Source organism: Entelurus aequoreus, linkage group LG27, assembly GCF_033978785.1.
Source record: "Entelurus aequoreus isolate RoL-2023_Sb linkage group LG27, RoL_Eaeq_v1.1, whole genome shotgun sequence".
Classification (NCBI taxonomy): domain Eukaryota; kingdom Metazoa; phylum Chordata; class Actinopteri; order Syngnathiformes; family Syngnathidae; genus Entelurus; species Entelurus aequoreus.
The window spans coordinates 24,515,577-24,532,268 of NC_084757.1; the positions used below are offsets into that span (position 1 = coordinate 24,515,577).

The window sequence follows — 16,692 nt, forward strand, 5'->3', positions numbered from 1 at the left end:
ATTTACATTATTTATATAATCACCTTTTTATCAAATTAAGTGAATATAAAGAGCTGAGATAACATCTGCAACAATTTAAGTCAAATTCCATGTTAAAATTATTAATGTAAATTAAATTTGTAATACTTAATCATGACTGTTCAGTGTGTGTGATTGTCAATATACAGAAAAAAAGGGCAAATGATTCACCGGATTGTGCATTTTTATAAACTTAAAACAGCAACATTAAAATGTTTTAGAACTGTAAACATTGGTCGCTTATTAGCTTGATCAGCTTACTGCTTTTTAAAATGAGAGCTGTGTTCTAGTTTTCCGCAAAAATTACAACACTGATATTGTAGTTTATCAGACGAGAGGAAAGTCCATATTTGCATTTGGTTTTCATGAATTTATAATCTATCCAAAGGACAATTTAAAAAAGCCTCAAACTGTCAACTATTGTACATTAGCTTGAGCATTTTTTTCAAGTGAACACAATTAACCTTTAATAATCTGGGTTTCAAACTTTATACTGCTACACTTAATTTTGGCTCAATGTTACCCTGGGAACTTTACTTAGTTTTTATTGCAGCCACATTTGAAAAACACATCCCACTATTTGAGATGTTGCAAAGGATAGAAGAATGTCATAAAACACACACTGGTCTTTCCTCATTTCCTACTGTAGTTATGGTGAATCCAAAGACTATGTATGCTTTGTCGTACTACTTACGAACTTAGTTGGTTCTTGAACATGGTTCATAAACTGAAAAGTTTGTATAGTGAAGCAGAGTTCCCCATAAGAATCAATGTAAACATGAATAAATGGTTCTCGCCTCGACAAAAGTCCCTATTTTAGGAAAACACTGTGTGTGTGTGCGTGTGTGTGTGTGTGTGTGTGTATATATATATATATATGTCTATATCCATCCATTTTCTACCGCTTGTCCCTTTCGGGGTCACAAGGGGTGCTGGAGCCTATCTCGGGCGGTAGGGTACATCCTGGACAAGTCACCACCTCATCACAGGGTCAACACAGACAGACAACATTCACACTCACATTCACACACTAGGGCCAATTTAGTGTTGCCAATCAACCTATCCCCAGGTGCATGTCTTTGGAGGTGGCTTCATATATCTATAAAATTTATATATATAATGTGTATGGCATATTTGGCTTGATGTAAAGGTTCAAAAACCGAAAAGGTCGCAAATACAGAAATACATGCACTTGTAAACCAAGGTTCCGCTATATTTTTATTCTGGTTATTGCCACTTATTTTCCAGGTATTGTTCTCAGATGAGTGCTAGAGTGTAGACACAAATAGTGAATATCCCACTATTTGAGAAACACTGCAATATGCCAAGAGTAAATAAAGAAACAAATTGTGGGGCAAAATACCCCTTGGGCTGCACTTTGGACACCCCTGGAGTAGATGAATAAATCAGATTCCAAACTCGAACATTGTTGCTTGTTCAATAACTATATTACTTTCTCCATAGTATGGACTCTTTCTTCCTTGCTGAGATGTTTAAGTACCTTTTCCTACTCTTTGCTGATGTGGAGGACCTACCCTTTGATGTGGAGGACTACGTCTTTACGACCGAGGCGCATCTCTTGCCTCTGTCGCTCTCCACAGTCGCCCTCTCTCTCTCCTCAGTTCCCTCAAATAGAACGGTAATTGTGCCATTATTGCATCAAGCAAGACACATCCAAACAGACTCGTTTCTAATAGAAGGTTCTATGTGCTCAAGATACCTCAGACAGAAGAGGAGCTAGATGATTCCAACTTCGATTGGACCTGCCCCAACACACGCCTCCTGTTTCCTGACCCCGCCTTTCCCCGTAATCTGAGGGAACCGATTCGTAGCGTGGTGGACAAAAGCTGCCCACGCCCTGCTCCTTACAGGTAACGCTTTAAAATGCTGCATGTGTTTTGTTTATACCACCATCAAAAATCCACATCTTGTTTCTTCCCCCCATCCAGGGAGCCGGGCATGGGAGCCCCTCCTCTGAGAGCGCAGGACTTCATGGCGAACAACCCGGAACATCTGGAGCTGTTGAAGAGGATGGGTGTCAGCCTCATCCACCTGAAGGACGGAAGGGTGCAGCTAGTGCAGCACGCGACGCAGGTACACTAGAAATGACCTTACAAAAACGTGTTCCCGCACTTCCACGAGTCAGTCGTTAATGAGGAAGTGAATGACTCCAGGTGCAACACGTTGCTGGTGATGTTTTGCTATTGGGTGGGTTTGCAGTCTTTTTTTTAACGGTGGGCACTCTGTAATGTCACAGTGTGACGGACGTACTTATGTGGGCATCCTAGTATATACTCTCTGGCCCCCTGCTTTTGACACTTTTGGAAAGGGCCGTGCTCAGAAAAGTTAATTTGCGAATTAAAGGGAACACACTAATCGTTTGTAGATATAATCAGAAAGATGGTTGAAATGTGCTGTGGAGTAACATTTACACCAAATCATATTCAATACATATTATCTAGACCCAGGGTTATTAACCTTTTTGACCTCTGGCTCAACTTTTCCACTACATAGCCCTGACTCAAATATTAACATTGATTTAGTAATCTTACTCTTGATTGCAATCATATTCAATGATTATATCTAACCTACTTTCAGTTTACAAACTTATCAAATTATATGAAATCATGTGTTAATCACAAAGATTAATCAACACAGAAATTTTAGGCTTAGTCAGGCTGATTAGAAGAATAAGTCCTGGCCAAATATACTGCATAAAAAGGGACATACTTAACTGATTCAAATTACATTTAAATACAATTATGTTGTGCTAAAATAAATAAAATAAACTTATAATGAATATGTTTCTTAACAAAACTGTCAATAAAATTAAAGTGTAAATGAAAGCACAGCTTCACCACTTTAATCATGTTTTTTGGGTTCTTTATGACTTTAGCGCTAGACTTTTGTGGAAAAGTGTATTAAAACTAAATACAGCTGTGGCCTATACGGACCATAGCTGAAAAAAATATATTTTTTGGTGGCCCAACAATGGACCCCAGTTCAATGACTAAGCAATGCTGATATAGACCACAAATAAGTGTTACATGTAGAATACAATCATCATAGAGCCTTTAACTTATAAACTTCGTCCAATATTTTTTTTTGCTAAATCACCTGAAAAAGTCACACTCAGAGTAAATGTGAACTATCCTTGACCTACAATGCATCTGGAAAGTAATTACAGCGCTTCACATTTTATGTTACAGCCTTATTCAAAATGAAAGGCCAACATGAAAACGTTTTTTAGAGCTTTTTGATCATTTATTTAAAAATAAAAACACTAAGAAATCACATTTACATAAGTATTCAGAGCCTTTGATCAGTACTTTGTTGTGGCATCTTTGGCAGAAATTACAGCCTCGAGTTTTTAAACAAATGCAATGCCACAAGCTTGGCACATCTATCTTTGGGCAGTTTCGGCCATTACTCTTTGCAGCACCTCTGAAGCTCCATCAGGTTGGATGGGAAGCGTCTGTGCAGATCTCTCCAGAGATGTTCAATCGGATTTAAGTCTTGGCACTGGCTGGCCCACTCAAGGACTGAGTGGTCCTGAAGGCATTCCTCTTGGTTGTCATTGTCCTGCTGAAAGATGAACCGTCGCCCCAGTCTGAGTTCAAGAGCGCTCTGAAGCAGGGTTTCATACAGGATGTCTCTGTACATTGCTGCATTCATTTTTCTTTCTATCCTGACTGGTCTCATAGTTCCTGCTGCTGAAAAACATCCCCACAGCATGATGCTGCCTGCCACCACCATGTGTCACTGTAGGGATGGTATTCGCCTGGTGATGAGGGTGCCTGGTTTCCACCAAACATGACGCCTGGCTTTTGCGCCAAAGAGTTCAATCTTTGTCTTATCAGACCAGAGAATTTTGTTTCTCATGATCAGAGTTTTTCAGGTGCCTTTTGCAAACTTTTACGAAGGATTGGCTTCCATCTGGCCACTCAACCATACAGGCCTCGTTGGTGGATTGCAACAGAAATAGTTGTCCTTCTGGAAGGTTCTACTCTCTCCACAGAGGAATGCTGTCTTTCTGACAGAGTGACCATCTGGTTTTTGGTCACTTCCCTGACTAGGGCCCTTCTCTCCTGATCACTCAGTTAAGATGGCTGGCCAGCCTTTGGAAAAGTTCTGGTGGCTCAAAATGTCTTCCATTTACAGATGATGGAGGCCACTGTGCTCATTGGGACTTTCAAAGCAGATATTTTTTTGTAACCTTCCCCAGATTTGTACCTCAAGACAATCCTATCTCAGTGGTCTATAGACAATTCCTTCGACGTCATTCTTGGGTTATGCTCTATTATGCACTGTCAAGTGTGGGACATTATCTATAGACAGCTGTGGGCCTTTCCAAATTATGTCCAATCAACTGAATTTACCACAGGTGGACTACAATTGATGATCAGTTAAAATAGCAGGATGCGCCTGTGCTCACTTTTGAGCTTCATGGTAAAGGCTGTGAATACTTATGGATGTGGGAGTTCCTAATTTTTAATTTTAAATACATTTTCAAAAAGCTCTTGAAAAACGTTTTCACATTGTCATCATTGGTACTGTGTGTAGAATTTTGAGGGCAAAAATTAATTTATTAAATTTTTGAGTAAAGCTGTAACTTAACAAAATGTGGAAAAAGGGAAGACAGAACGTGTCTAAGTGCCACTGACATTTAAGAAGATTATTATATATTTTATATTGTACATTGATTTGGTGTTTGTATGACCTTTTCAATTGGATTACTAAAAAAACAAAACTAAATACTTATTGTAACATTTTTGTTTGGTGGTGTGCTGTGAGGTTTTTCCAATGTAAAAATATGTACCTTGGTTCAATACCAGGTTGGGAAACACTGGCTAAAGCGACAAGACAGCATCATTTATTCAATACAAACGGCAGATTGATAGAAGCAATCAATAAGAAGCAACCTTACAAGATTTGCGATGTCGTCTCAGTCAAAAGTTTGGAGGCACCTTCTAATTCAATAGCACAGAGAATGGTCTCCAAACTTTTTCCTGTACACATCTGCGCAAGAGTGACAATTATCATCTCCTTTCTATACTGGATCAATGAGTCACTTCCTCCACTGTCAGGCGGTGAGCCCCATAGCAGCGGAGGATGGCATACGCTTCATGCAGGAGATGATGGAGCTTTCCAGCCAGCAGCAGAAAGAGCAGCTGCCTCCCCGAGCCATTCAGATTGTCTCGCATCCCTTCTTCGGCAGGGTGGTGCTGACCGCCGGCCCGGCACAGTTTGGCATGGATTTGTCCAAAAGCTCCACGGGGGTGAGAATTATTGACGGGCCTTCTCACTGAGAACAATATTACAGTATCAATTCATATTTTGTATCCTAACCTCCTCCACCCGTGTAGGTTCGAGGCTTTGTGACCGTCGCCGAGCCGTACACCGGCTGCAGCGAGATCACTAACAGCGAGTACGTGCGGGGCCACATCGCTTTGCTCCAGAGGGGCCAGTGCATGTTCGCGGAGAAAGCCCGACACATCCAGAAGGCCGGCGCCATCGGAGGCGTTGTCGTCGGTGAGTGTGCGAGTGAGCCGCTGATGACACAAGGGAGGATGATGAACCCGTTGATTAGATTAGCGCTGTATAAACAAGATTACCTTGAAGACAGACAGTCGAATAAGTTGATTGAGTTTTGTTTGTGTCATACGTTCGTGTAATTAGCTTCCATAACAACCACCCCCATTGTTGTCATACATTATTATTGTACCAGAAACTACGACTCATCAATCCATCTAAAGGGTTTTCTGCCTTTTTATTATTTTTTTAAATATCCGAAATCAGTCGTATATTGTAAGTCTGTTAACTTAAAGTAGGTTTAACGCTAACTAACTGTGTTTGTCCACAAGTGTGTACAGTCGTCCCTATTTTTGCCCTAAATTGAGCATTTTCAAGCATACAGATGGCTAAAAGAACTAAAAATGTTAATACTACAGTAGTACTGGACACTAGATGAGACCAAACCAATCAATATTGTGGCCACTGATTGGCTCAGCCCCAGTAGCATTGCTATATTGGATTAAAAGAGTACAAAGGTGACTAAGGGGTAGAGGTGGAAATCTTTGGGCACCTCACAATTCTATTCGATTCCGATTCTTGGGGCGGATTATTTGATTTTGAATCGATTCTCTGTGTATAAATAATTTAAAACTTTTCAAAACAGTTCCCAGGTTACAAGTAAATTTTATTTACAAAAATCAAAGAATGTTAACTAATGTAACAAAATAAAATAGATAAATGGTTGATTTATATAGGCTAGCAAGGTAAAGTTTTGTACCTGACAAGTTTCGGCTATCTTGCTTCTGCAGCCTTCATCAGAGGTGTCACGTGATGTTAACGTGACGTCATCTGTGACGGGTTATATGGATTTTTCCATCCCACCTGAAGTGGTGGGATGGCGGTGTCCCCTGGTGTGCGCCGGGGGTAGGGCGGGATCAAAGAGGCGGTTGAAATCAGGAAGCGGGCCCCAAAGACTGTCAACAGGGACGAAAGAGCCTACCAACTATCCCACACCTGGGACACAGTCCTCAGGGCCGCCCCCGGCTGTTTGGTAGACATCCAGACGACAGGGGGCGCCCCGCCCTACCCCCGGCGCACACCAGGGGACACCGCCATCCCACCACTTCAGGTGGGATGGAACAATCCATGTAACCCGTCACAGATGACGTCACGTTAACATCACGGTGAAACCTCTGATGATGGCTGCAGAAGCAAGATAGCCGAAACTTGTCAGGTACAAAACTTTACCTTACTAGCCTAAATAAATCAACCATTTATAAATACACATTAGTAGGCTAAATGAACCTCTTCAACATAAAATAAAATAAAGCAACCCCAACTCCAACCTATTTCCAGCTTTACAATACTTACTGTGGATAGAAATGTTGATAGAAATATATTGATAATAATGATAATATTAATAATAGTAATGGTTTCAATCCAAAACATAATTCTTAAATTTGTGCATGTATGTGGAAAGTTTGGACACACCTTTTCCTCATTCAATATGTTTTCTTTATTTTCATGACTAATTACATTGTAGATTGTCACTGAAGGTATCAAAACTATGAATGAACACATGTGGGGTTATGTACTTAACAAAAAAAGGTAAAATAACTGAAAACGTGTTTTATATTCTAGTTTCTTTAGAATAGCCACCCTTTGCTGTGATTACTGCTTTGCACACTCTTGGCATTCTCTCAATGAGCTTCAAGCACACCTGTGAAGTGAAAACCATTTCAGATGACTACCTCTTGAAGCTCATCGAGAAAATGCCAAAAGTGTGCGAAAAAGTAATCAGAGCAAAGGGTGGCTATTTTGAAGAACCGAGAATATATAACACGTTTTTAGTTATTTAACTTTTTTTTGTTAAGTACATAACTCCACATGTGTTCATTCATAGTTTTGATGCCTTCCGTGACAATCTACAATGTAAATAGTCATGAAAATAAAGAAAACGCATTGAATGAGAAGGTGTGTCCAAACTTTTGGCCTGTACTGTATGTGTACATATATGTATATATGTGTATATGTATACATTTGCAAAAAAATAATTTTATTAAAAATGTTTTTAATAGTTTCTTGAAAATTATAAAACCAATTTAGAATTGTAATAAATAGAAATCTTGATTTAAAAGTGAATCCATTTTTTTTTCAGCACCTCTACTAAATTGTGTTATTTCATGTTTAGAGGGCTCTCATAATGTTGAAACACATATTTAAAAGGTAGGTCACCGTTTTTTTATGTTCTAGCTATGAAAATATTTCATTTAAAATAATTGATTTGTACTGCGCGGAAGTTTATTCATCGCGGTCATGTTCGGAACCAATTAACAGTGATACACGAGGGATTACTGTACCCCCAAGAAGCACTATTGTGCATTTAATCCACTTTTTACATGTAACTCTGATCTTGTGCAACGTAATGTATATCATAAATCAAATGTACAAGGATGTAACATTAAAGAGTGGGACAGGAGGTCACAAACGTTAGCAACACTAGCATAGCTACTGTATGTGAGCTACAATGCTAACATGACGCTCACATTCGAACAATGCAAGGTTAGCCATTTTGCTGAAAAAACTAAATGATTATACTCCCATGTCTGTAGCTGGCTTATGGACAGTGGGCAGAGCTCTAAGCTTTATTTTAAGATGTGTGGCAAATATTCTTTTTTCCCTTTATTTTTTAATTTTTTTTACAAAAGTTCAGGGGTCGTATCATGTCCATCCACAAGGAAGCAAGTTTTTCCTTCATGATGCGACTTAACACCACCACGTTTCGTAAACAAACCTTAAAAACATATCTTTTAAAAAGAGTTAATTTTGCTAATAAGGTCCTGTAGTTTCTCCTTTTAACTTTTATTGATGCTGCTATTTAATACTTTTTACTACTCGTTTTTAATCATCAAACATTTTAATTGTCTCTTCGCCACTCTGTTGCACTTTGAGATTCCAGGAATATAAAGTGCGTCAAATAAAATGTATTCTTCTTGTTATTATTATTATTATTATTATTATTAATATTATTATCACACGCTTGTTAGAACGTCTCTTCTCCCAAAAGTGCAGCAAACAGGTGAGAGAGATTATATTTGTCTCACATTTGGTGGTCATAAACAGACTGTAGGGACACATTACTGTTAGAACATCATTAAAAAGACACTTTTGCATAGTATGGGACCTAATAGGCATCCTTGGGTTGCTATGGCAATAACCGATGTCCTTATTACATGTCAGTGAATACTAATGATATATTAATGTTTCATTTCCAAATAGTGTTGCCTTAAATGACCCAAGTGGTATTACTTGGTTTCCAAGTTAATAGGGATTAATATTTAATATATGAAATATGCTTCAAATTCTGTTTCCTTGTCTCCCAGACGACAACGAGGGAAGCAGCAGCGACACAGCCCCTCTCTTCCAGATGGCCGGCGACGGGCGCAGCACGGAGGACATCACCCTGCCTCTCCTCTTCCTCTTCCACAAGGAGGGCAACATCCTCCTGGAGGCGCTGAAGGAATACCGGGAGGTGGAAGTCCTGCTGAGTGACAAGGCCCGCGACAGAGGTGTGCCACTCTCACTCGTATTCCGCTGCTATCGCTTGTTTTCGTCTTTCGATAGCGACCGCTTATCGCCTCCGTCATGAATTAAAGATGAGGTGAAGCGATTGTCAGTGATCCACTCCCAAGCCACCAGCTGTGGTTACGTCATGGTGGCAGTTTATCAATATTACACCAACACGCTTCCTCTCCTCTGCTCTCATTAATTTGCTTTCTCTTCTCCCCTCCACATTTATTTTCTGAACAAACAGCAACCATAATCAAAGGTAAAGCTCTTCCTGGAAGCCTGATTGAGGGCAGTGAGTATCATTCTTCCTTTCCATCCACATGCTCCACCCTCCCACAGTAAGACTGCCACTTCTGAACCGATAATGTCCAATTGTGTCATCTGTCATATTCCCTTCTGACTCATTTGTGCCTCATGCTCCTTTCTCACCAATTATTAGTTCACATCTTGCAAGTCTGCACACATACTGTTTATATTGCGGCATGATTTCTCAGCTGGGGAACTCGAAATTAATTCATAAGCCTCTATTTTTTTATTGAGCAATAATTTCCGGGCTATAGAGGGCACCTAATTGGAAGAGACACCCACCTAATTTATGGATCATTTTTATTTTGTACATAAAGTCTACAAGCCACAAGTATACAATAGAAACATGAATATATATATATATATATATATATATATATATATATATATATATATATATATATATATATATATATATATATATATATATATATATATATATATATATATAATTGGAAGAGACACCCACCTAATTTATGGATGATTTTTATTTTGTACATATAGTCTATAAGCCACAAGTATACAATAGAAACATGAAAATATATATATATATTCATGGCTGTCTTGAGTTTCCAATAAATTCTACAGCTCTTATTTTTTTGTGATAGAGTGATTGGAGCACATACCGTAATTTCCGGACTATAAGCCGCACCTGACTATAAGCCGCACCAGCTAAATTTAGGGGAAACTACAGATTGCTCCATATATAAGCCGCACCCGACTATAAGCCGCAGGGTTATTACCGTGGTATATAGGGGTTCCTGCTACCACGCAGGGGATTGTCGGGACAGAGATGACTGTTTGGGAACGCAAAGCGTCCCATTTATTAACAATAAATCTTTCAATCATTCAATCAAACTTTCACATCTTTGACATGGCGAACAGCATTCGTGCAGAGTACAAATAATACAACGGGGCAAATTAATACAAAGTGCTCGCCTGTACGTTATCAAAATAACCAGCCTACCGGTATATGAAAAGTCAGTATTTAATCATTGTGTCATCGTCTTCCTCCTGCGTACTAAAACCACCAAAATCCTCTTCGTCGGTGTCGGAGAAGAACAGGACGTATATAAGCCGCACCCTTGTATAAGCCGCAGGGACCAGAACGAGGGGAAAAAGTAGCGGCTTATAGTCCGGAAATTACGGTACTTGTTGGTCACAAAAAACATTCATGAAGTTTGGTTCTTTTATGAATTTATTATGGGTCTACTGAAAATGGGACCAAATCTGCTGGGTCAAAAGTATACATACAGCAACATACATTATCAATTTTGGTGATGTAGAAAAGTTACAATCAAATCAAATTAGCTTCATGGCATGGCCTCTTAACTTGATGAGTGAGTGATTATGATTGACGACACCTGTTGTCGCCCATTTAAATAGGGCTCATGTGATGCAGTCATTAGACTCAGTTACAAACGCGACAATGGGAAAGTCAAAGGAACTCAGCACAGATCTGAAAAAACGAATCATTGACTTGAACTAGTCAGGAAAGTCACTTGGAGACATTTCAAAGCAGCTTTTTTTTGCTTTTTTTTAAACTTGGGACTTCCCGTGGTGACCTGGATTTTGGACGCTGGCGGGTCGTAGTTTAAGGACCGCTGGTTTAAGTTGTTGTCTTCATCATGCATGGTCTGTTGCGTGCGCCGGCTGTTTCCTTATCTGAGGGCCGTGTCTATCGTCTTTGGCTTTGGGACTGAGTCATTTGCATTTTGGCATGTCTTTTCCAAGACCAGGGTAAATGCATAATGTGCTAAATGGCTGACTGAATGATTGTGTGAGTGCTTTTGATTTAATGTGAACAATTTCATTGGTTCACCGTGACCCATTTTCCAATTTGATTGGTCTGCTGTGACGGAGCTAAATGTAATGGCAGCACCTAAAATTTGTGAACCCAAAAAAAATCCACAAATTAGCCGCGGCATCGTAAGTAGTGGCTTATAGTCCGGAAATTACAGTACTCAGTTTAGAATTTCCACTGGCAAAAGAACACTTTGCTGCAGTGCTCAGTTTTCTTGCTGCCTCCATTTTCCTTCAGAATGAAATGTAACTTTTGAGGAAACATGGCTAGAAATTATGAAAATAAACACAGACGCTAATGTTAGCTTAACATCTGACGGGTGTAGCTGTAGTCCGCAGTCTCTGCTTTGTTGCAGAGCTCTGTTTTCTTGCCGCCTTAAGTTTCCTTTCGAGTAAAATGAAATGACATAAATTAACACAGGCGCTGTTAGCTTAACATCTGGCGGTGTTTTAGCTTTTAGAAGCTTTAGTGTCGATGTCCGCAGTCTCCACTTTGTTGCAGCACAGAGTTTTCTTGCAGACTTCAGTCTCCTTCAGGTTAAAGTGGACCTCAGTGTAGCTTCTGAGGACACCTGGCTAGAAATGGAATACACACACTTACATGCCAACATTGACTTACCTCAGTGGGAGAAGGTACGGAATTGTACTCCACATTCTCCACTTCGCTGCAGCAGCCCTTAGCCTCCACTCAAATAAAATGTCCTTACTTGGGGACGGCGTGGCACGGTTGGGAGAGTGGCCGTGCCAGCAACCTGAGGGTTTCCGATTCAACCCCCACCTTCTACCAATCTTGTCATGTCCATTGTGTCCTTGAGCAAGACACTTCACCCTTGCTCCTGATGGGTCGTGGTTAGGGCCTTGCATGGTATCTCCCGCCATCAGTGTGTGAATGTGTGTGTGAATGGGTGAATGTGGAAATAGTGTCAAAGCGCTTTGAGTACCTTGAGGGTAGAAAAGCGCTATACAAGTACAACCCATTTACCATTTACCATTTACTAAGAAATAAACACGGGAGGCCATCGTTGGTCTCCGTTGTTGTGGTATCATATGGCAGTGTTGCCGTTGAAGCTAGGGATGTCCGATAATGGCTTTTTTGCCGTTATCCGATATTCCGATATTGTCCAACTCTTAATTACCGATACCGATATATACAGTCGTGGAATTAACACATTATTATGCCTAATTTGGACAACCAGGTATGGTGAAGATAAGGTCCTTTTTTTAAAAATTAATAAAATAAACTTAAGATAAATAAATTAAAAACATTTTCTTGAATAAAAAAGAAAGTAAAACAATATAAAATCAGTTACATAGAATCTAGTAATTAATGAAAATGAGTAAAATTAACTGTTAAAGGTTAGTACTATTAGTGGACCAGCAGCACGCACAATCATGTGTGCTTACGGACTGTATCCCTTGCAGACTGTATTGATATGTGAAGTGAAGTGAAGTGAATTATATTTATATAGCGCTTTTTCTCTAGTGACTCAAAGCGCTTTACATGGTGAAATATATATACAGATATATATTGATATATAATGTAGGAACCAGAATATTAATAACAGAAAGAAACAACCCTTTTGTGTGAATGAGTGTAAATGGGGGAGGGAGGTTTTTTTTGAGTTGGTGCACTAATTGTAAGTGTATCTTGTGTTTTTTATGTTGATTTAATTAAAAAAAATTTAAAAAACGATACCGATAATTAAAAAAACGATACCGATAATTTCCGATATTACACTTTAAAGCATTTATCGGCCGATAATATCGGCCTGCCGATATTATCGGACATCTCTAGTTGAAGCACTTTTTGTGTCTTTTTACGCATTGAAATCAGAAAGGAGGCGCAATTCCAGAAACCCGTGCGTCACCCGGACGCAGATTTTAATTTTAATTTTTTTTACTGACCGTTTTGCTTGTTTGTTTAAATTTGATCGATTATCGCTTTCCGCCGGTGTTTTGTTTAGTTTATATTTGCCGGATCAAATTTCCATCCACGTTTATTGCGTTTTTATTGGTCGTAAATTTTGATTCGTCGAACGTTTTATCAATGACAAATACTGCCTCGGTTTGCACTCGGACAACTTTACCCAAGGGGCTGTCAAAAGAAAGACTTCATGGTAAACACTAAGGTGAGTGTAAAGTCAACCTTTTTAACTTGATCCTGTGCCATGGCTCCAGTAAATGACTTGTTTTAGTCTTTGTGACTCCATGGAAACTTCACTTTTATCTCCCGCTGAAGCGACATCGTTCGAGGATGGAGACAGGCTAGCTGTTACCTTTAAGCACCCGACCAGACTCCTCCACCCCAAAAACATAGTTTGTAGATCAACAAACGGGGCGAATATGTACCTTCTGAAGTGTTAATGTGCGAGGAGTGTTCAAAAGGAGTCTATTGGAGAAGTGGCTGACAAGTTAGCAAGTGTCGCTCGCATTGCTGACACTAATATTGAATTAAAATAATTGTTTTTATGAATGATTGACCTATCCAAGGCGCTGATGACTTCACATTAAATATTCCACTTTGAAAAATATTTTTTGTGGAAGATTTTGCATATTTTGTGTTTGCCATAAAAAAAACAAAAAACAGTTTTCTTTGACAAAAAGAGCAGAAAACAAACAAACAAAACAACAACAACAAAAAACTTAGTATTGAGGGATAGATCTGATCTAAATCTACAGATTTAAGCATTAAATAATTGATGTATCTATGCCCTGACACACGATTATCATCATTTCATGACCGAACCAAAACACTTTTTACAATTTTATACTGAAATAAATACACCTTTTAGAGGTTAACCTCTAAAGCAGTGGTTGTTAACCTGGGTACGATCGAACCCTAGGGGTTCGGTGAGTCGGCTTCAGGGTTTCGGTGGAGCCTTTGCCGCGGCGTTCAAGACACACCCGACTCATTATGTAAATAAAAACTTCTCCCTATCAGCATATTATGGATACCCTCAAACAATGTTCCCTCTAATTTTCCATATGCGTGAGCAAACGCAAAAACTCCTTGAGCATTCAGTGGAGCACATGTGAGCACACCTGTCCCAAACCTGATTAAATAACAAATTAAATGTTTTATTATTATAATCAAAGGACAGCTGTCATTTCCATGAGATTATTTTCTAGTATAAGTGTTTTGGCCCACTTAACATGACGATAACAAAAAAATAGTGTTTTTCATGAGCTGTGTACTAGTATTGTATGTCTGGGTGGAAAACGAAGAAAAGGAACAGACTTTGCTGTGAAAATAAATACATTATTTTATTTGATCATTTATCATTTAAAATGACATGAGAGTGGCACTTGCCAAGGTGAAGCCACGCATATCTGAACTGGCCTCTCAAAGGCAACAGCAGAAGTCTCACTGATTTGCAGGTGTGTAATTTGTTGTGAGTTCATGCACTGTGTTGGTTTTGTTCTTTGAACAAGGTGATGTTCATGCACCGTTCATTTTGTGCACCTGTAAAAAAAACATAACTTTGCCTTGACTTTGAAAAAATATATACCGGTATATATATTTTTTCCACTAAAGAAGGGTTCGGTGAATGCGCATATGAAACTGGTGGGGTTCGGTACCTCCAACAAGGTTAAGAACCACTGCTCTAAAGGCTTAGTGGCCACATGCGTGGACAGCACCTTTTAGCTCTTATTTCCAAAATTGTGTACACTACTGAATTGGGGTCTTATGGCCGCTTATGTGGACACTAATACTGCCATCTGGTGGTGTCAGAAGAGTATAACATACAATGGAATTTGGGGAAAAAAGTGTAAAAATAAGAATCAGCATGTCACTAAACATGAAGTACACGTTTGTGTACTTATGGACTAAGTACATCATATCAAAAGATGATTCTTAGTTTTTATTCTAATTAGGGTCCAATAAGCCCAAATAGCAAAGAGAAATTAAAAAAAAGCATGTAAACAAACAGCTTGGGCCTTAAGAGGTTAAATACAAATATAGAAAAAACTACCGGCAGCGGTAAAGTTTAGATCCATGAAGGAAAGAAGAAAGTGAATAAATGTTTATAACTGAATACATTTACATATGCATAAAAATGTGTTTTCTTTTGTATTCCCCACCTTCTACCATCCTAGTCACGTCCGTTGTGTCCTTGGGCAAGACACTTCACCCTTGCTCCTGATGGGTGCTGGTTAGCGCCTTGCATGGCAGCTCCCGCCATCAGTGTGGGAATGTGTGTGTGAATGGGTGAATGTGGGAATACTGTCAAAGCGCTTTGAGTACCTTGAAGGTAGAAAAGCGCTATACAAGTACAACCCATTTATTTTTTTAATGAATTAAGTAACATTTATGACAACCTTTTTCCAAAACACAATATAGAATGTGAGATATAACAGGATAATGCATACATTTATCATTTGTTTTCAAAACGGTTACAAAACGGTGGGACCCCAAAAATTTACTGTGACTTGATGGGGCCCCCATTTTGAAAATTCCTAGCGCCAACACTGATATGGTATACGTTTCTTCAATTTAATGACATTGTTTGTCATTCAAAAGACAATTAATAGTTTGAGTTGAGCCTGACTGAGCTTATTGTTTGCTTAAATGCCTGAATGCAGTATTCGTCATCTACGACCATGCATTTGTAATTTTAATTGTATTTATAGAAATGACAATTCAATTAAATATTCATTTCCATCTCAGCCAAATCCATAGCTATTTTTTTGCTAATTTTCCCCTCCCTTTTGGTTGAGCAGCAACATGAGATACTGTATGTCATCCTGTGAGTCACTGTAGGCATCATGCTGCTATTGCTGGCAGCCTCTTTGTCAACACCGCTCTATTTTTCAACTGCGAGGAGGAAACATTGTGCGAGTGTACAACACGTCTCTCCGCCCACTAACGCTTGCACTCTTTTCAGGTGCAGACGTCGTACACGAGGCAGAAAAGGACTGCCGAACCGAGGCCACGACTCCCACGTCTTTCGCACCCGTCGGCCAATCGCAGTCGAGTACGGCAGAGACGGATAAATCGGAGGCGGTTTCATCACAGGAAAGTTCCGACACGAGTCCAGCAAGGGAAGTCAACCCCACGGCGTCCTCTGATCAGGCAAAAGACGACTCGGAGAAGAAAGCGGCGCCGAAAAATGATGCAGACTCTAACAGCCAATCGGTGGACGAAATGCTGGCCGATTGGCGCGAGGACCTGGAGGCATTCCGACAGATGGAGAAAGATGAGCTTTGACATCACCCGCAGTCCAACATGAACGTTTAGTGGTTGTGACCAGAAGCTCTTCCTTTCTCGCTTGCTGTCTGCGGGCGGCGTGCAGGGCCAAGGCTGGCCATTAGCGGACCAGAGTGGCGTCCTGTTAAGCCTGGTTGATGACGGATGAGACACCAGGATTCTTACCTCATTTTGTCAGACATTTCTTTACAACACTCATTGACTAATTGTTATCATGGGTCAGTTTTTGTGCATTTGAAATCTACTGAGTAATTGTGGAAAAATCTCATATT

General features: G+C 39.6%; 1 protein-coding gene across 3 annotated transcripts in view; it reads left to right on the top strand.

Moving 5' to 3' along the window:
- The window catches only part of edem3 (ER degradation enhancer, mannosidase alpha-like 3), a 34,868-nt gene that overhangs the window by 17,647 nt on the left and 529 nt on the right, over nucleotides 1-16,692 (top strand). Inside the window, exons 14-21 of one of the 3 annotated variants that reach the window (XM_062039288.1) lie at nucleotides 1,483-1,657; nucleotides 1,735-1,889; nucleotides 1,968-2,112; nucleotides 5,106-5,297; nucleotides 5,385-5,550; nucleotides 8,916-9,101; nucleotides 9,347-9,394; nucleotides 16,098-16,692. The exon at nucleotides 16,098-16,692 is cut by the window's right edge and continues 529 nt beyond it. In XM_062039288.1, coding sequence (XP_061895272.1) covers nucleotides 1,483-1,657; nucleotides 1,735-1,889; nucleotides 1,968-2,112; nucleotides 5,106-5,297; nucleotides 5,385-5,550; nucleotides 8,916-9,101; nucleotides 9,347-9,394; nucleotides 16,098-16,420 — 1,390 coding nt within the window. In that variant the 3' untranslated portion in view covers nucleotides 16,421-16,692. The remainder of the gene's footprint in view (nucleotides 1-1,482; nucleotides 1,658-1,734; nucleotides 1,890-1,967; nucleotides 2,113-5,105; nucleotides 5,298-5,384; nucleotides 5,551-8,915; nucleotides 9,102-9,346; nucleotides 9,395-16,097) is intronic. The other 2 variants (XM_062039289.1, XM_062039290.1) reach the window with 2 other exon arrangements.